At 52.8% G+C, this 20114-nt stretch overlaps 1 protein-coding gene across 4 annotated transcripts; it reads right to left on the bottom strand.

Moving 5' to 3' along the window:
- Window positions 1–1643: 1643 nt before the first annotated feature.
- Window positions 1644–19626, bottom strand: KHK (ketohexokinase). 4 transcript variants are annotated; one of them, XM_083605510.1, is made up of 8 exons: window positions 19407–19626; window positions 18893–19009; window positions 14770–14904; window positions 9740–9812; window positions 8264–8410; window positions 5584–5672; window positions 4361–4518; window positions 1644–1995 (listed from the first exon to the last, which is right to left on the bottom strand). In XM_083605510.1, the coding sequence occupies exons 1-8, from the start codon at window positions 19577–19579 to the stop codon at window positions 1910–1912; spliced, it is 978 nt and encodes a 325-aa protein (XP_083461636.1). In that variant the 5' UTR covers window positions 19580–19626; the 3' UTR covers window positions 1644–1909. The 4 variants fall into 4 exon arrangements, with proteins under 4 accessions (XP_083461636.1, XP_083461637.1, XP_083461635.1 ...); XM_083605511.1 differs by lacking the exon at window positions 14770–14904 and adding an exon at window positions 14981–15115 and having other exon boundaries at window positions 19407–19591; XM_083605509.1 differs by lacking the exon at window positions 14770–14904 and adding an exon at window positions 14972–15115 and having other exon boundaries at window positions 19407–19590.
- Window positions 19627–20114: the final 488 nt, after the last annotated feature.

The raw sequence follows: 20114 nt of genomic DNA, 5'->3' as shown, positions 1-20114 counted from the left end.
GTGGCGCTGTGGGTTAAACCACAGAGCCTAGGACTTGCTGATCAGAAGGTCGGCGGTTCGATTCCCCGCGACGGGGTGAGCTTCCGTTGCTCGCTCCCTGCTCCTGCCAACCCAGCAGTTTGAAAGCACGTCAAAGTGCAAGTAGATAAATAGTTACCAGTCCGGTGGGAAGCTAAACGGCGTTTTCATGCGCTGCTCTGGTTCGCCAGAAGTGGCTTAGTCATGCTGGCCACACGACCCGGAAGCTGTACGCCGGCTTCCTTGGCCAGTAAAGCGAGATGAGTGCCGCAACCCCAGAGTCGGCCACGACTGGACCTAATGGTCAGGGGTCCCTTTACCTTTACCTTTAAGATATTTGAAGATGGCTCTCATATCTCCTCTCAGTCTCCTCTTTTCCAGGCTAAACATAACCCAGTTCCATCAACAGTTCCTCATCAGGCTTGGTTTCCAGACCCTTCATCATCTTAGCTGCCCTCCTCTGCCCACCTCCCTGCTTGTCAACCTCCTTCTTAAATTGTGGTGCCCAGAACTGGACACAGGATCCCAGGCGTGGTCTGACCAAGGCAGAATAGAGTGAACCTATTCCTTCCCTTGATCTGGACACTAGACTTCTGTGGATGCAGCCTAGAATAGCATTAGCCTTTTTTGCTGCTGCATCACACTGTTGACTCATGCCACACGTACTTTTCTCATGTTCTACTCGTAAGCCAGGCGTCCCCCATCCTATATTTGTGCATCTGGTTCTTCCTGCCTAAGAGCAGAACTTGACTTTTGTTCTTGTTGTAATTCATTTCATAATTTTGGGTCCAGTTCTCAATCTGTTAAGGTCATTTTGAATTGGGATTCTGCCATTAGCTACCTGGTGCCCCCTTGCCATGCAATTCCCCACAAGATCAAATGACCCACTAGCAGTTCTTCGCAGGACCTGGTGCCCCCCTCCTCAGCTCTCTCGATTTATGCAATCTCTTCTCCAGCCCAGCAGGACAGAGCTCCTTCCCTCCCCCTTTGCTGTGGGTCACCCTTGGGGGAACCGGTCCTGAGTGTTGCTGCAGCTGCAGAAGAGAGACCCCCCCCTCATTGCTCCATCCTTGCTGCCTTGGCCTCCCTCTTGGCCAAAGAGCCTGTGTGGTGTAGTGGTTAAGAGCGGTGGACTCATAATCTGGTGAACCGGGTTCGCTTCCCCACTCCTCCACCTGCAGCTGCTGGGTGACCTTGGGCTAGTCACACTTCTCTGAAGTCTCTCAGCCCCACTCACCCCACAGAGTGTTTGTTGTGGGGGAGGAAGGGAAAGGAGAATGTTAGCCGCTTTGAGACTCCTTAAAGGGAGTGAAAGGCGGGATATCAAATCCAAACTCTTCTTCTTCTTCTTCTCTTCTGCAGCCCCCACTGTCTGTGCTTCTCCCTCCAGTGGGATACTGTGATTGGAGTGTCAGGTTATGACCCAGATTCAAATCCCCACTGGCTGACTGGCCCTGACTCTTAGCCTAATCTGCTTTACAGGGATTAATTGAGGGGAGACCCATGCATGCCACCCAGAGCTCAGAATATAAATGCAAGAGATAAATAAAATATCTGGGGCAGGCCAGCCCTTTCCATCCTGCCCCCTCACCCTACCCACACAGGTGGGGCTTCCACACAGAGGCCACTGGTCCAAGCATTTATTGATCGGCCTTTGCAAAGAGGCAAGGCGGGCAAGTCTCTCTCTCTCTCCCCAGATCCAGGCCCAGCCAGGACACACAGGGCGGCCCGGGCACAGCAGAGAACCGGCTTTGGCTGCCCAGCCCCTCCGGACCTTTCGGAGAAGCAGCACGCTTCTTCCTCGCTGAGTCAGGGGGGTTGTGTGATTTTGGTCCACGGCTTGATGAAGGTCCCCAGAAAAGATGGGCAGACATGGCTTGCCGCTTGCAGCTCACACGATCCCATCGTAGCCATGCACACCGCACTTCCGTCCGGCCACCTGACACCCGTAGGTGATTGCCTCGGCCAGGGGTCTCCCTGGAGGGGGGGCAGACAGAGAGGGGTCAGTTGAGCTCTGAGGCAGAGAGGTGCCCTGGGGTTCAGGCAACAAGAACTCTCCCCGGCAAGACCCCTCTCCCCAGGCTCCAGGGCTACTCTTTATTAGGGGCGGGCAGAATTCAGGGCGTGCGAGATTTACCGTATTTTTCGCTGTATAAGACTCACTTTTTCCCTCCTAAAAAGTAAGGGGAAATGTGTGTTCATCTTATGGAGCGAATGCAGGCTGTGCAGCTATCCCAGAAGCCAGAACAGCAAGAGGGATCGCTGCTTTCGCTGCGCAGTGATCCCTCTTGCTGTTCTGACTTCGCCCCTTCCATTGCTCCTCCCGCTTTGCTGAAGGGGTGCTGCGCAGAGAGCCAGAGAATATTTTTTTTTCTTGTTCTCCTCTAAAACTAGGTGCGTCTTACGGTCGAGTGTGTCTTATAGAGCTAAGAAGCCAAAGATCCACCAAGCGCAAAATTGTGGTCGGAAGAGGGAGGGGGCAGAGCACAGAATGAAGGGAGATGCTCTCTCCATGCTCAGCTGCCCCAGGAATTTGGGCTGCCAGAACTGAACTCACAGTCCGAGAATCACAGAATTAAAGAGTTGAAAGGGTCCCCTAAGGTTCCTCTAGTTCCTGCTGCAATGCTGGAACCATGGCTAAAGAAATTCTGTCTGGCAGCCACCCCCCCCCCCCACCGTTGAAAAACCTCTCATGAAGGAGGGGGCACCACTTTCAGACATCTCCACCCCACTGTCAAATGGCTCTAACAGCCAGAAAGTTCTTCCTAAAGTTTAGCTGGAGTCTCCTTTCCCGTCATTTGAATCCATTGGTTCAGTTCTCTGGAGCCGCAGAAAACAAGCTTGCTCCATGGGGCAGCCCTTGACATAGTTGAAGATGGTTCTCATATCTATTCTCAGTCTCCTCTTTTCCAGGCTAAACATTCCCAGTTCCTTCCACCGTTCTTCATCAGGCTTGGCTTCCAGACCCTGGATCATCTTGGTCTCCCTCCTCTGCCCACCTCCCAGCTTGTCAATATCCAATATAAATTGTGGTGCCCAGAACTGGACACAATATTCCAGAATCGAGTGGGACTCTGATTTCCCCTGATCTGGACCCTCGACTTCTGCAGATGCAGCCTGGAACAGCACTGGTCTTTTTTGCTGCTGCATCACCCTCTGGGCTCGGGTTCAGCTTGGGGTCCACCAAGACCCCCAGGTCCTTTCCCCATGGGCTTTCCTTGCGCAGAGGTGTAGTGCAAAGGGAAGGATCTGCACCCGTGGCTCTAAGGCCAGGGGCCCCGGGGCCCTGATTCTGGGTTCTGCTGGGCCCATCCCACGGGGCAGCAGACCAGCCCCCACCTCCGCCCCCTCACCCCACCTGCCCCACCCGACTTACTCCTTCCTTGTCACTTGAAGCCATGGGTTCGAGTCCCACCCTCCAGAGCAGGAGAAAACAAATTTGCTCCCTCTTCCATGCAACGGCCCTTGAGATATTTGAAGATGGCTTCATATCTCCTCTCACTCTCCTCTTTTCCAGGCTAAACATCCCCAGCTCCTTCAACCGTTCCTCATCAGGCTTGGTTTCCAGACCCTTCATCATCTTGGTCTCCCTCCTCTGCCCACCTCCCAGCTTGCCAACATCCTTCTTAAACGGTGGCACCCAGAATTGGGCACAGGACTCTGACCAAGGCAGAATAGTGGTACTAACACTGGTGCCAACTCCAGGGGGCCCTGGGCACCTACGATTGTTTTGTGGGTGCTCAGCGCCCGCACCGCAGGGCCTCCGACACGACTTCTGGGGCTCCTAGGCGCTGCAACATGACATCACGATCTCACGTTATGTTGCACGTGTCGCTGGGCACCCATAATCTGGGGTCCAAGTTGGCGCCACTGGGTACTATGAATTCCCTTGATCTGGGCACTAGACCTGCTGGTGCAGCTGAGAATAGCATTCACTTTTCTTGCTGCTGCATCACACGGTTCATAGAATCACAGAAAGCTAAGCAAAGAAAGAGACTTGTAAGAAAGCAAAGCAAAGCTCAAAGCAAAATTCATAAGAAACAAAAGCAAAGCAAAGCAGAGACTCATTTTCTCCCCCCAACTCCAGTCCTGGTCTCCCCCCCCCAAAAAAAAAACCCTTTCTTCTTTGCAGAGCCTAATTTTGAAGCAAGTTTGGGCAAGCTTCTTTGGTGCTCCTATAGTTAAAACTGACAGGCAGTCCGAAGAGCATGGCGATCTACTGCAGACCCTGGAGATCTCTCCGTAGATCCCAAGTCTGATGAGCAGGTTGCAGAACAGATCACAAAGGGGAGATATGGACATGCGGGCGACAGGGAGGAGGAGAGAAGCCCCCGCGACTCACCCCTGCTGAGGGCCAGGATCACGGCCGCGTTGAAGGTGTCCCCAGCACCCAAGGTGTCCACCACCACCTCGGGGGAGAAGGCGTCCGAGTGAACCAGCACCCCGTCCGGTCCCATGGCGTCAGCCCCCTCCTCAGCCCAGGCACAGACCAGGGTGGCTCTGGGGGGGGGGGGAGAAAGAGGAAGGAGTCTTTAGCCTTGGGACAGAGACCCCACAGGTGCCTGGGTGGGGAGGCCCAGGGGGGCAGATGGAAAATGGGAGCACCCCCAAAACACCCTCCCCACCTCCAAAAGTCCTGGTTCTTTCTCCCAAGGGAGCTGGGCTCAACAGGGCCTGTTTGGTTCAACCCAGGGAGGGGGAACCTGGGGGGGGGGAGGGAACCTGGGGGGGGGGGTCTGCCAAGTCCCAGCAGCCAGGATGATGAAGTCCCATCCTGCAGACCAGCTTCACAGGTCATTTCAGCAAGTAGAATTGCATAATAATAATAATAATAATAATAATAATAATAATAATAATAATTTATTTATACCCCTCCCATCTGGCTGGGTTTCCCCAGCCACTCTGGGTGGCCTCCAACAAAATATTAAAATACAATAGTCTGTCAAACATTAAAAGCTTCCCTGCACAGGGCTGCCTTCAGATGTCTCCTAAAAGTCTGGTAGTTGTTTTTTCCTTTGACATCTGGTGGGAGGGCAGGTGCCACCACTGAGAAGGCCCTTGCCTGGTTCCCTGTGACTTACGGATATTTTATGGATGTGGATATTTTAAATGAACATTTTAAGATCATCTTTTTGCAAACCGCTTGGGAGCCTTCAAGGTTTAGGGCAAGCGGCGTAGATACATTTTGTTAAATAAAAACGTTCTGTAAAGAAAAGATGGAGGGAAGAATAAGGAGCAGTTCTGGAGCGTAGCGTAGAACTGTAGAATTGCGAGGGACCATGAGGGTCATCTAGTCCAACCCCTGCAAGGCGGGAATCCTTTTGCCCAACACGGGGTTTGCCCTGAGGTGAAGAGCCTCATGTTCTAGCGACTCCCCTAAGTTCTTTGCAGCCCCCGTGGCATTTCCCACAGAGCACCAAAGGGCCAGTGGCCAGCTGCGCATTAAATCTAGATGCTGGAGTTGGCACGAGTTCCCCTCCCATGCCAGAGGGTGGGCAGGGGGGCTGAGGGGCACCCCAGAGGCAATCCAGCCTGCCCCCTTCTCCTTGGGTGGTCTCCACCTACCCCGGCTTCAGATATCTGCGGAGCCCCTTGACAGCTTCGGCGGCCGAGTAGAAGCCCCTCGCCTTGGCCACGTCCTTGCTGACAAAGACCTGGAGGGGGGGAAGAGAAGCCAGAGTCACCTTCTCCTGGTCTCCCTCTCTCGTAACACTAGAATTCCCATGCGCCCAAGGAAGATAAATGTTGGAAGATGCAGAAAGGACTCGTTCCTGCAGCACAGTGTTAGACGGTGGAACTCCCTCCCACAAGATGGCCACCTACCGGGATGGCTTTAAAAGAGGATTGGCTAAACTTATGGAGGAGAAAGGGGCTCTCAGTGGCCACTAGCCAGATGCAGAGGTGCTTCTGAATGCCAGGGGCAGCAAGGGAGAGGGTTGCTTTCGTGCTCAAATCCTGCTTGTGGGTTTCCCGTAATGGGCATCTGGTCAGCCACGGTGAGAACAGGAGGTTGGACTAGGTGGGATCCCCACTGACCAGCGGCTAGGCTGGTCGGATAGAGCCACTGTGATAGGAATTTTATGGTCTTAGATATATGGTGATGTTCATAAGTGTACCAACCAAGCACGTACATAGATCAGCACAGGAAGGCCAACCTGGAACCATTTTGATTCCTAAACTGAGCAAATGTTTTCTCTGCAAGGGCAAAGTGGAAAAGCCTCCCCATTGTCTTTTCCTTCACAAATCCTGTCTTAAGGGTATGTCTGTGTTTGAATAGGGTGTGAGCCTGTGACCTGGCCCAGGAACTAAGTATTTATCACTACAAAAGACTGGCCAGGCTCCCCAGGAAATCCAATCAAGTAACCTGCCAGACAGGAGATCAACAAAAACAGGAGAAAAACAATATTAAAATTTTGATTTTGGACCGCCTTTTCTGTGATGTAAGTGTGATGTATCTGGGGGTGGTCTTGATCTACAGGGTGGCAATTTCAAAAGTCTTTATAAGGCCTTGCACACCATTTTTCTGGGTCCCTCCTCTCTCCTGCGAGTGAGGGGAGCACCCTGTTGCAACAGATCAATAAAGGCCAAGCCTACAGGCTGCTGTTTTGCTCCAAGTTATCCTGGTTGGTGTCTTTGTTTTTGTCCAAGGGAGCCCTCGGATTTTTCTGTTAACAGCTCCAGTTCCAGAGGCAGTCTATCTAGACTCCCGGGTTCTTAGGGGTATTTGGCCACTGTGAGGGGAACAGGATGCTGGGCACAATGGGCCCCCTTTGGCTGGTCCAGCAGAGCTCATTTCATGTTCTGAGGTCAGTCCTGCTCAGCCCAGGCAGTGCTTCACAAGCAGAACTTAGAATCGTAGAACGGGAGAGTTGGAAGGGACCCCCAGGGGTCATCCAGCCCTGTTGTGGTTCTGGATAGTTGAGAGTTAACACTCCCAGGAGGCGCTCTTATTAACTGGGTGCTCTGCCCGCATAATCCGGGCATTTTCCTGTGGGCTGAGCTCTCTCTCAGTGCAGAGTGTCTGAGAATGCGAGTGAGATAGTTTCGGTTTTGTTAGAGACAGAAAGCTGAAAGCATGCAGCTAGATTCTGTAGGTTTTCTTTTCTGTTTTGTATGCTTCTAAATAAAGAGTGTTGGAATAGAAGCACTGGTGTTGAGCTGAGTTACTGAAGACACCACACAGACACAGGCAAAGCCATTTTACGCTGCGTGTGAACTCTGCTAACGTCCGACAACCGAGAAGAGTGGCAGCGGGCGAGTGGAAGCGTGTGGGCGCCATTGAAGTTTGTCTGAGTGGCAATAAATCACATTTATTGCAGTGCCGATGCAGCAGACCCCGTGGGTCAAAGGATTTACGACCCACAAACTTTAACAAGCCATGCAGGAACCACAACTGAAGAATCCCTGCCAGATGTCCACCCATCTTAAAAATCTCCAAGGGAGTCTGTTCCATGTAAGGAGGACGTCCCGAGTATGGAGGAGCCTGCCCCCCCCCAGTTCCCCCAGGAGAGGAGGGCTGCCTGGTCCAGCCTGTGGCTCTTCGGAGCTGCGCAAAGGCCTCTTCCGCAGCCAAAGGCCTCTTCAAGAGTCGGAAGCAGCAGCTGCGGTGCTGAGAGGCTTTTGCCCTTGCGCAGAGGAGGCTTCTGGGCAAAGGACCTGGGCAACGCTGGGCAGCGCCAGGGAGGTGCAGCCAAGCCCTGACCCTGAATGGGGGCTCCTGCTCCGAAGTCAGGGGTCTGTTTGTGTGGTTTGGGGGCTGCACGGTCAGGGGAAAAACAATGCTGTCCAGAGTTGTAAAGACCGCGGAGAGAATAATTGGGTGCACTCTTCCCACCTTGGATCAAATCTATGCTTCCAGGTGCCATAAGAAAGCTGCAGAGATAGCGCAGGATAGTGCGCACCCCGGAAATGATCTCTTTCAGCTTCTGCCTTCTGGAAGAAGGTCCAGGGTTATAAAGACTAGGACTAGCTGCCTGAGAAACAGTTTCTATCCAAATGTGATTTTGGTTTTTAAACGCAGTGTAAGGTAGTCTCTATGGGAGTATATTGTATTTAATTATGGGGTATCAGAGTTTTTAGGGGGCTAACCAGGTTGGGATAGCTGGGATAGCAGGATTGTTGGTTTTGAATGTCTTATGTAGATTGTTTCAATTTCGTAGTTCTGTATGGGACAATGACAATAAAGATTATCGTCTCATTTCTGCCCCGTCATCCTGGCTTTCCCCTCAGACAGAGGCTTTCCTACCACGTCTCCGTAGCCAAAGAGCTGGTATATCTCTGGCCGCGTCTTCTCCACCTCCACGGACGTGGTCACTCGGTCGGACGGCGGGCAGGTCTTGTTATATGCCTCCACACGCTGGATCATCTTGACCTGCTCAGAGGCATTCCTGCCCTGGGGGAGGGAGAAGGTGAGTCTCAGAGGGAGGCAGGAGCTCACCTGGCATCCCAGGGAGCATCCGTGGCCAGGACAGCTGCACCCACAGCCAGAAGGCGGCCACAACAGTCCGGGCATTCATATTCTGCTGAGCTCTAGATTACTGCAATGCCCTTTCCGTGGGGCTGCCCATGAAGACTGCCTGGAAATGCCCCCCCCCGGGGCACCAGAGGGTTAATGGCCAACAGCTGGCATCCTCAAGGGCAGTGACTTATAGGCAGTGGCTCCCAAATTTTTCTGGGCCCCTGCCCCCTTGGTTCCATAAAGTCACTCCCAGCAACCCCTACCCTATAAAAAGCATTATTCAGCCACTACGGAGGAGGAAAAACCCAATAAAATTCAAAACAGGAATGATTGCACATTTATTCAAAATCCAATTAAAAACTATTTAGTTTAATTAAGTCAACAAAACTGATCAACTTGATCCAGTGATGCCAGTGAAGTCTGATAGGTCATGGCAGACAGGTCCAGCACCATGGAGCCCCTCCGTGACTCTTAGTGCTCCCCCCGATAATCCCACACCTCTAAGATCTTTAAAGGGGGCCATCCCTGAATCAAGGCCCTGCAGACGCAACACGAAGCCCCTTTTGCAAAGAGGTCTGGCCTGTCGCCTGCAGAGCGAGCGGCCTTGTTTTCAAAACCATTGCATGTGATGACTGGCTTACAGGAAGTCTTGTTCCCAAGAGCTGTTTCCGTGTGCGAATGGCCAGTGTTGAGAACTTATCAATGGCCACCTATAATAATCATAATCATAATAATGTATTATTTATACCCTGCCCATCTGGCTGGGCTTCCCCAGCCACTCTGGGCGGCTTCCCACAGAGTATTAAAATACAATGGTCTGTTAAACATTAAAAGCTTCCCTAAAGAGGGCTGCCTTCAGATGTCTTCTAAAAGTCTGGTAGTTGTTGTTCTCTTTGACATCTGATGGGAGGGTGTTCCACAGGGCGGACGCCACCACCGAGAAGGCCCTCTGCCTGGTTCCCTGTAACCTCACTTCTCGCAGGGAGGGAACTGCCAGAAGGCCCTCGGAGCTGGACCCAGGTGTCCGGGGTGGAGACGCTCCTTCAGGTCTACTGGACTGAGGCCATTTAGGGCTTTAAAGGTCAGCACCAACACTTTGAATTGTGCTCGGAAACGTCCTGGGAGCCAATGTAGGTCTTTCACCTATACTTTTCCGTCTTCATTTCCTGCTGATGGCAACCCCTTGTGGCACCTGCAACTCAGGAAGACCCCTCCTCCCTCTTGCCCCCCCCCATCTCCCCAGCAAGGGTTTCCTTCACTCACCTCCCAGTGGATCCACTTGTATTGAGACAGGTTGACCTGCTCAAAGTCAGCCGCCGTCACGTCCGGCAGGTTGCTGGTTGGGGGTGGTGGGGAGAAGGCGGAAGGGTGGGATGGGGGGGGTACAAAGGTCTATGAGATGCAATGTCTTCACAGCCTCCTCTCCCACCCGAGATTATTCATTTGAACAACTTGAAGACCCCGATCTGGTCATTGATTAAAAAGCACAAAGCAGGGTGCTGTTGTCTTGGCCTCCCATCGTAGCACAAGCCAGGCCCAACTGGTGGGATCCATGCAGCCAGACCCCCTCTCCCTATGGGCCCCCCAGGTGCCCCGCAAAGTATGTGTGGAGGGGGCATCAAGTCAGCCCCTCCTCTCCGACCCCAGGGTCCTATCAAGAAGCCCACTGCCTCAAAAGCACAAAGGGTCCATCTGTGTCTCGGATGCAAGTCTGATCTTGCAAAGCAGTATGTCCACTTTGATCTCCTTCCATGTACAGTAGGGCCTTGGTTCCCAAACGCCGAAAACCCGGAAGTAAGCGTTCCGGCTTTCGAATGTTTTTTGGAAGCCGAACGTCTGATGCGGCTGTCGGCTATTGTTTCCGGGGCGCCTGCACCAATCAGAAGCTGCGCCTTGGTTTTTGAACATTTTGGAAGTCAAACAGAGTTCCGGAACGGATTGAGTTTGGCGCTTTTGTTTTTGCTATTTATTTTGCATTTTTGTTTTTGAGGCTTTTCCAGTTAATTTGTTTTTGTGACTGTGTGGAACACAGTTCAGCTACTGATTGATTGATTGTGTGACTGCGGAAATGGATAAAAGCAAGCAATGACTATCATCAGTGCAGGTGAGGGAAAAACAATAATTTTAATTTTTATCATCTACAATACTGTCTTATTTATTTTATAGTACAATACATTGATTATTGCTTTCATTTTACGGATCAGTGGTCTTGTTAGATAGCAAAATTCATCTTAAAATTGCTGTTTCAGGGGTTGTTTTCAAAAGTCTGAAACGGATTAATCCGTTTTGCATAATGTTCTATGGGAAAGTGCACCCTGGTTTTGGAACTCTTTGGTTTTGGAACGGACTTCTGGAACGGATTAAGTTTGAGAACCAAGGGACCACTGTATGCTGGGAACCAGCCAAGGTGCTGGCTTCGATCTGCACAGCCCCAAAGAGCTGGACTCAACATTATTCAAGGGCTGCCTCTGAGCCTGCGGTTCCTGTACTGCAGGGGGTGAGTCGGATGGCCCTTCGAACACAACAGTTCTACCATTGTGGCCTAAACCCTCACATCTGGACAACCAGAAGAAGCATTAGCATAAGAACCTAATAAAAGCCTGCAGGATCAGGCCAGGGTCCCATCTAGTCCGGGATCCTGTTCTGACCGTGGCTGAGCGGACCCCTGCGGGAAACCGGCAAGCAGGATTCGAACGCAGGAGCAACACTCTCCCCGCCTACAGTTCCCAGCACCTGGTCTTCAGAAGCATCCCTGCCTCCTCCATGAATGTGAGGTGAGCCAGGAGGGCTATGAGGACCCCACACAGGTTGACCAAAGAGCAGGGAGGAGATGGGAGGGAGAGAGACGTCCTTCTTCCTCTCCTGTAGAGGCAGTGATGGCCACCAACTTCAAAAGGGGAGCAGACCAAGAACGTGAAGGTCAAGAGCTACAAGTGACTGCAGAGTCACAGAACTGCCCAGTTGGAAGGGACCTCCAGGGGTCATCTAGTCCAACCCCCTGCAATGCAGGAATCACAGCTCAAGGGTCCCCCGACAGATGGCTGTCAGAGCACCTTGGGAGGGAGTCTGTTCCGCTGTCATACGACTCTTACCATTAGAATATTCTTCCTGCCACAAGATCCCAGCAGGAAAGGACTGTGTCCCCCCCCACCAGCAGCCCCCCCTCCCAGTAGGCTTCCTCTTGGGGGATCCGGGAGGTCCCTGGAGGAGGACTTTCCTTGGGCCTGATCCAGCTACAGCAGCCAGACGCTTCCCACATTCGAAACTGCATGAGTCCCTTGCACTGAAAACTGGGGGGGGGGGGGCGGCTGTGGGTGGAGAGGCACCTACTGCAAAGGGTTAACACTTGGCTCTAAGCCCCCTGACCTCTAGCCTCAAAGAGGAACTTTCTCAATGATTAACAGAGCAGCGGATCCTGCCCCCTGAGCAAAGGCCGGCCATACAGAACCCCATCCCATCCGGGGCTCAGCTGCCATTTCTCCCCCTGGCTGAGAGGGGGCAAGGATCAAGTCCAGCGGATGTCTCCATCTGGGGAGGGGGTGCCAGGGGGAAGAAGGAGGGACCCCTCCCCAGCCCTCTTCTCTCCCCAACACAGGCCCTGCCCCTCCCAACACCAGACCCCGCTTTCCAAAAAGCAAGGGGAGGGAACACCCCCCCCCCGCCTTCCTCTGTCCCCACCTGCCCCTAAGAGCCCCCATTTGCTCCCCCCTCCAGACCAGGCAATGACCAGGAAGGCAGATCAGGGACCGATTGAGGGAGATGATTGGCTGCTGCATCTGGGCTGAATTATCAGGTGAATCTGCCGAGAATTAGCCTCGATTGGGCATGCATGGCGGTGCTTTTCCCTCTTCTCCCACTGGGTGGCGCCACTCAGGGAATGCGGGGGGGGGCATTCCAACTCCAATTGAGGGGTTGCGGCGCTCATCTCACTTTATTGGCCGAGGGAGCCGGCGTACAGCTTCCGGGTCATGTGGCCAGCAGGACTAAGCCGCTTCTGGCGAACCAGAGCAGCGCACGGAAATGCCGTTTACCTTCCCGCCGGAGTGGTACCTATATATCTACTTGCACTTTGATGTGCTTTCGAACTGCTAGGTTGGCAGGAGCAGGGACCGAGCAACGGGAGCTCACCCTGTCCTTGCGGGGATTTGAACCACCGACCTTCTGATCGGCAAGTCCTACGCTCTGTGGTTTAACCCACAGCGTCACCTGCGTCCCTATATTTCAGACCCTATATTTCAGGCCATAGCTGTCAACTTTTCCCTTTTCTTGCAAGGAATCCTATTCAGAATAAGGGAATTTCCCTTAAAAGAAGGGAAACCTTGACAGCTATGGTTCAGGCTTCTCAAGCAAACGGCTACCCTCTGAACCGGGCCGTAAGCCAGAGGGTGCAGACAAGCCTCAGGCCGCTTGGCCACAGGTGTGGCTGAAGGGATCGGAATTAAATGAAGTTCCATTTATGAACACTTTGATGTGTATTTTGGGGGGGGGTAAAGGGGGACAGGGGAGAGTTTTAGACCATTTTATTTACTTTTCCTATGTCCAGTTTTCCTGTTGTTATTCTGTCTCTCACAGCTACAATAAACCTACCGTTAAAATTATGGACTGGTCATTTCTTTGTCGGAGGGCAAACGGGCAAATTTAGCAGGGGGTCAAATACTCCCCCCCTCACTGTAATTGGTTCATTTTTTAAAAGTAGTTTTAAAATAAATAAAGTCAGCGAGAGGGAACCTGGAGGTCTTGGCAGCTCAGCCGCCGACTTCCTCAGAGGCCTCAGTGCTTCCAGTCTGTAAAATGGGAAGAGAGGATTTGAGCAAGGGGGCGGGGGGGGGGCTGGGCAGCTTGGCTTTGGGAACTGTGGGGCAAGCAGAAATTCAGCCACTGCAGCTTTGCACCTGAGCAGATCAGCTTGCAAAACTGAGCTTCTTTTGCTTGTGGTGTAACTGTTAAAAGCTCAAGAAAAGGCTTGCTAGGGGGGAAAGTGGAGGGAAGTAACCTTAGTACTATTAATGATCAAATGCACTTTGCACTTTAATAGTCCAAGATTAATGATTAATATTAGGAATAAGAAGGGGGAGGGGGCAGAAAGAGAGAAGGTGACATTGAGCTGCCCCTTTGCTCTCACGCACCTTGCTCACGCACTCTTGACAATTTATTTATCATTTACTGTATTTTTCCGTCTATAAGATGCCCCCCTGTATAAGATGCCCCTTATTTTTGGGGACTCAGATTTAAGAAAATGGGGGTAGATGCATCCGTGTATAAGAGGCCCTCTAATTTTTGACATTATTTTTAGGGGGAAAACCTAGACTTATACATGGAAAAATACGGTACAGTCATACCTCGGGTTACAGATGCTTCAGGCTGCGTTTTTTTGGGTTAGGTAAAGGTAAAGGGACCCCTGACCATTAGGTCCAGTCGTGACCGACTCTGGGGTTGTGGCGCTCATCTCGCTTTATTGGCCGAGGGAGCCGGCGTACAGCTTCCAGGTCGTTTGGCCAGCATGACTAAGCCACTTCTGGCGAACCAGAGCAGCGCACGGAAATGCCATTTACCTTCCCGCTGGAGTGGTACCTATTTATCTCCTTCCACTTTGACGTGCTTTCGAACTGCTAGGTTGGCAGGAGCAGGGACCGAGCAACGGGAGCTCACCCTGTCACAGGGATTCAAACCGCCGACCTTCTGACTGGCAAGCCCTAGGTTCTGTGTTTAACCCACAGCGCCACCCCCCTGGAAGTACCGGAACGGGTTACTTCCAGGTTTGGCTGGTCGCGCATGCACAGAAGCGCTAAATCATGCTTTGCACATACGCAGAAACACTGAATCGCAAACCCGCGCATGCGCAGATGCGCTGCTGCGGATTGCGAATGCTGCAGGTTGTGAATGTGCATCCCACACGGATCACATTCGCAACCCGAGCATCCATTGCTGGATTGTAAAAATGGCAACCTCAAAGCGGTTTACAAATCTAAGCAGCATACAAATCTTCTTGAATTGATAAAAGGGTTGGGACGGTTTCTAGAGAAAGCTGGGTCAATGCCTGCCCCCCCTGGGATGAGTGACAGCTTGCCTGTCCTGTGGCAGCCGGCAGGATTATTGTTTTGCTTATGTATTTCGTCCCCCCCCCATCTTGTATTTTTATGCCCCAAACCGCCCTGAGGTCTTTGGGCAAAGGGTGCGATGCAAATTCAATAAATATTAGTTGGGAATAATAAATAGAGGGAGCCCTGTGGCGCCACCCAGTGGCAGGGTGGGGAGTTGGCGGGCGGGGGCAGCAGCTGCCCGCCTGGCCTTACATGTCATAGAGAGTGACCGTCCGAGAGCCGTTGTGGCAGTTGACGAGACAGATGGCGCAGGGCATCTCCCCCCGGCTTTGCCTCACCAGGTGAGAGACATCCACGTTGTGGCGGCGGAAGTCGGAGAGGATGAATCTTGGGGGCAGCGGAGGGGAGAGAAAGAGGAGGTTAGAGGCTGTGGCCGGGGGGGGGGACCCCTCACCCTAAGCACCTTGCAGCGTGCAGGATGGTCCGGGTGCCCGTCGTGGAGTTGCTGATCACCATGGAGGTGGGCAGGGCGCGCGCCGGGCGCGGCACCACGTGGGCAAGGTCCACCTCATAGCGCTGGAAATCCTCACGGACGAAGCTGGGTGGGCAGAGAAGAGGAGTCCCCTTAGGGTGGGGAGGGCGAGAGAGGCTGGAGACCCCCTTCCTCGCCCTGACCTGTCCACAGTGATCCACGCAAAGGGCACCTCCAGGCTTGACTACTGTAACTCGCTCTAGGTGGGGCTGCCCTTGAAGCTGACCCAGAAACTCCAGCGGGTGCAGAATGCCGCGCGAGACACCTTACAGGGTCCTTGCCGTGGGATTGCATTCATCCAGTGCTTTACCAACTGCACTGGCTCCCCGTGGAGTACAGGGTCAGGTTTAAGGTGCTGGTTTTGACCTTTAAAGGCCTTCACGGCCTAGGACCCTCGTACCTATGGGACCCCCTCTCCCGGTACGCCCCGCAGAGGACCTTAAATGACAACATTTTGGAGGTCCCAGGTCGCAAGGTGGTTAGATTGGTCTCAACTACGGCCAGGGCCTTTTCAGCACTGGCCCCGACTTGGTGGAACGCTCTGTCACAAGAGACCAGGGCACTGCGGGACTTGACATCTTTCCTCAGGGCCTGCAAGACAGCGCAGTTCCGCCTGGCCGTTGGTTTGGACTCAGTCTGACCCTTATGTTTCCCTCCCCTTATGGTCTTGATTTATGGGCTACTATTAAAATGAGGCAGCATTTTAAACTGCATTTTAACCTGTATTTTAAATTGGTCCCCCCCCCCTTTCCCCCCCATTATGTTTTTACTGTGATTTTATTGGTGTTAGCCGCCCTGAGCCTGGCTCTGGCCGGGGAGGGCGGGGTATAAATAAGATTTATTATTATTATTACTTATTAAGGACGCTCCTCTCCCACTGCTTGGGAACAGGAGTTGGTGCCTAGACTTGCAGGGGTCAGCAAACGTTTTCAGCAGGGGGCCGGTCCACTATTCCTCAGACCTTTTGGAGGGCCGGACTATATTTTTGGGGGGGGAAATGAACGAATTTCTATGCCCCACCCCACAAATAACTCAGAGATGCATTTTAAATAAAAGGACACATTCTACTCATGTAAAAACACACTGCTTCCCGGACCATCCGCAAGCCGGATTTAGAAGGCGATTGGGCTGGATCCGGCCCCTGGGCCTTAGTTTCCCTACCCATGGCCTAGAGAGTGCTAGGAGCTGAAGGCGCCATTGGCCCATGAAGGTAAAGGTAAAGGGACCCCTGACCATTAGGTCCAGTCGTGACTTACTCTGGGGTTGCGGCGCTCATCTCACTTTATTGGCCGAGGAAGCCGGCGTACAGCTTCCGGGTCATGTGGCCAGCATGACTAAGCCGCTTCTGGCGAACCAGAGCAGCGCACGGAAATGCCATTTACCTTCCCGCCGGAGCGGTACCTATTTATCTACTTGCACTTGGACGTGCTTTCGAACTGCTAGGTTGGCAGGAGCTGGGACCGAGCAACAGGAGCTCACCCCGTCGCGGGGATTTGAACCGCCGACCTTCTGATCGGCAAGCCCAAGAGGCTCAGTGGTTTAACCCACAGCGCCACCCACATCCATGAAAGAGGGCCCCAAATCCACCCTAAGCTCTGAGTACAAAATCTCTGCAGGAGAGCAGAAGGTGTCTCACAGAGAAGGTGGGAATTGGGTGAGGATTCCGGCAGGTACATGGGGGCAAAGCCTTTGTCTTGAGGGGAGCATGAGCTTCACCTTCCCATAAAACTCTGGGTCCAAGCGGGCAGCGACAGAGGGATTTCTCAACATCTGCAAGACCCAAATACTTACATTCAGCTTCTCAACGCAAGAGGCGTCTGGGCTCGTGATTCTTGGGTGATGTTCCACCCCTGGAAAGCAGCTGCCCCTTGCTCTTTAATCCAGCTGTGTGGTGGCTAAAGGAACTCTGCACATGCTCAGAAGGACCAGGGAAGGTGCGTGGGCCTTTATATTTCACACACCCAGTGCAGAGTCCCAGGACTCTTAATGGATCCTTTCTTAAACAAGACTGCCCCGACACATCTCATAGAATCACAAAATGGTAGAGCTGGAAGGGACCCAAGGGGACATCTAGTCCAACCCGCTGGAATAGGGTGAGGCCTCCTTCTCCCAGGCTGATTCTCTCCCCATTTTGCAGACTGGAGTCCTACCATTCAAACTGGTTCTCAGAGCTGAATTCAGCCAACTAACTTCTTAGGGAAATCCAGCCACTGCCTGGAAGAAAACTGCAGGCCCTGGAGCCCTCTGGGGGTCTGTGCCTCTCCCTCACCCGCCCAGCACAGCACCAGGATCTGACCCTGCTCCTCAAAACCAGCAGTGGGGTCAGAAATCAGCAATGGTTTTTTTCTGGCATTGATTCTGAATTGATTTTAGAATGTATTTCAATTAATTGATTGCGATTTTATGTAAACTGTGTTACTTTTACTATTGTTAGCCGCTCTGAGCCCGGCTTCGGCTGGGGAGGGCGGGATATAAATAAAATTATTATTATTATTATTATTATTATTATTATTATTATTATTATTATTATTTGAGAAACTTTCTGTCCCCCTGAATCTACGGAGATCTGATTCCAGCATGTACAGCTGACACATGTTTCGTAAAGAAAACTCACAAGTATGTAGTGTTAACTTTACATACCTTGGTCCCTTCCACTCTACAATTCTTTGGTTCTATGAAATGAAATTTGAGGCCAGGCAAGTGAAGAAAACAACCGAGGAAGCAGATAGAAGCGCAGGCTGCCTTTTACTTGGGAGTAACCCTACTAAAATACAAAACAAAAAAAAATTTTTTTTTCTTCCAGTAGCACCTTAAAGACCAACTAAGTTAGTTCTTGGTATGAGCTTTCGTGTGCATGCACACTTCTTCAGATACACTGAAAGACACTCTTGTGCATGCACACGAAAGCTCATACCAAGAACTAACTTAGTTGGTCTTTAAGGTGCTACTGGAAGAAAAAAAAATTTTTTGTTTTGACTATGGCAGACCAACACGGCTACCTATCTGTAACCTACTAAAATACAATTCGACTTACTTCCAAATAAACGTGCAGGGGGATAAACTATGTCGTTGGAAAATTTTTTATTGTGGATAAAGCTTTTGTGGCAAGAGCCCACTCTGTCTGATGCAGGTGTGTTCACACCCAGGTGTAGAAAAAATGGCAAGGTGTGAGGTCCGATTTGCATACATCAGGGATGTCCAACTAGTAGATAATAATAATAAAAAAATTATTTATACCCTGCCCATCTGGCTGGGCTTCCCCAGCCACTCTGGGCGGCTTGCCATTTGTCTCAGCACCTTATATTCTCTACTGTCATGGATGCTGAAATTCCTGCTTTGCAGGGGGTTGGACTAGATGACCCTCGGGGTCCCTTCTTTGACTCTGCCCTCTGCCCCAACACCTGCCAGCTGCTGAGCCTTAAACGGCTTCACTTACTCATTAAAGTAAGACTTGGCTATTCATTTGTCGTGCTACTTATTAATGTAAGAAGACAATGTATTACTAAAAGTAGGGAAAGGGCCCTGGGGAAAATCTAGGAGTGGAAATTCCCCAGCCCTCCCCTCCCCTCTTGGAAAGGGCGTCAGGGGTCAGGATGGGACCAGCACCAAAGTCCTGCCCACGCCAGAGCCGCGTGCCAGGCTGGCTTCCACCCTGGGGCCCCTGGCTTCCCCGGAGGAGGAAGAGGATGGATGGATCCTGCAAGAAAAGGAGCCCATCACAGATTTGCGGAGCTGGAAGGGACCCCAGCGGGTCATCTAGTCTGACCCCAGTCCAAAGGACGCCCGGCTGCCCCTTTGCCAGGGTGCTGGGGCCTCGCCCACCCTCCCCCGAAGGACACTTACTCTGCGGCGTGGCCGGGCGCCAGGGAGCCCATGAAGGCGCAGGGGGCGCCCAGCAGGGCCAGGACGGTGCAGGTGTTGGACGCGTTGCCCCCGCGCTGCCATCGCTGCGACAGGCACCTGCCAGCCAGGGAGGGAGGAAGGAAGCAAGGAAGGAAGGCCGTCTGTCCCGGGTGCAGTGCAGCGGGCGGGACTAGATGACCCCCGGGGACCCCTTCCAACTGTGCTCGGAGGAAGGGAGCCAAGCTGGCAGCTCGGCGGGGACAGGGAAGCCGTGTGCCCACCGCCCGCCCCTGGCACCCGGCGCGTCTCCAGGCCGGGCGTCTTCCAGTTCCCGGGTGCCAAGGCAGAGCCAGCCGCCCGCCCGCGGGGAGCCTGGCATCTTTCCCCAGCCGGCGAGGGCGCACGAGTGCCAGCTCGCTCCGAGACCAGGAGTGCCCAGGGCACCAAAGCGGTGGGTGCCCGGCCCCTTCGTGGGGCATTTGGTGGGTGCCCGGGCACCTCTGCCAGGGGGTACCTGGTGTCCGAGTCCTCGGCCGGGTATCTCTCCACCACGCTGATGATGTCGAGGCACACCAGCCCCACGCACAGCACCCTCTTCTCGCCCATGGGCGCCGCTGCTGCCAACCCGGCCCGCTGCTCCCAGGCTCCGCTCGCCCAGCGCAGGCAGGCAGCGCACTCGGCAGCCATTGGCCGGCCCGCGCCCCGCCCCGATCCCGGGGCTCATGCAAATCCCCGCCTCCCTATTGGGCGGCCGGGGCAACGCCCCCTGTCTCGCCAGCCAATCAGGAGGATGGGGGAGCAAAGATATACATTGGGAACAAATTACAGATAGGTAGCCGTGTTGGTCTGCCATAGTCAAAACAAAAATTTTTTTTTCCTTCCAGTAGCACCTTAAAGACCAACTAAGTTAGTTCTTGGTATTGAGCTTTCGTGTGCATGCACACTTCTTCAGATACAGATCTGAATTCTTCAGATTCTTTGTTTGGGAACAAAGAAGGGGATTCCTGCTTCTGCAAAACCAAGTTAGAGATGAGCTCGCAGTATCTCCAAATCTGGGAGAGTTGTGCACAGCTATTCACCAAATGCGCATAGTTCAAGCTCTGGTTTTCCCAGTCGTGATGTATGGAAGTGAGAGCTGGACCATAAAGAAGGCAGATCACCGAAGAATGGATGCTTTTGAATTCTGGTGCTGGAGGAGACTCTTGAGAGTCCCATGGACTGC

This window comes from Podarcis filfolensis (genome assembly GCF_964270895.1).
Source record: "Podarcis filfolensis genome assembly, chromosome: 3".
Taxonomy (NCBI): Eukaryota; Metazoa; Chordata; class Lepidosauria; order Squamata; family Lacertidae; genus Podarcis; species Podarcis filfolensis.
Note: the sequence above shows the minus strand (reverse complement) of the source record. Positions and strands in the feature narration are given on the sequence as shown.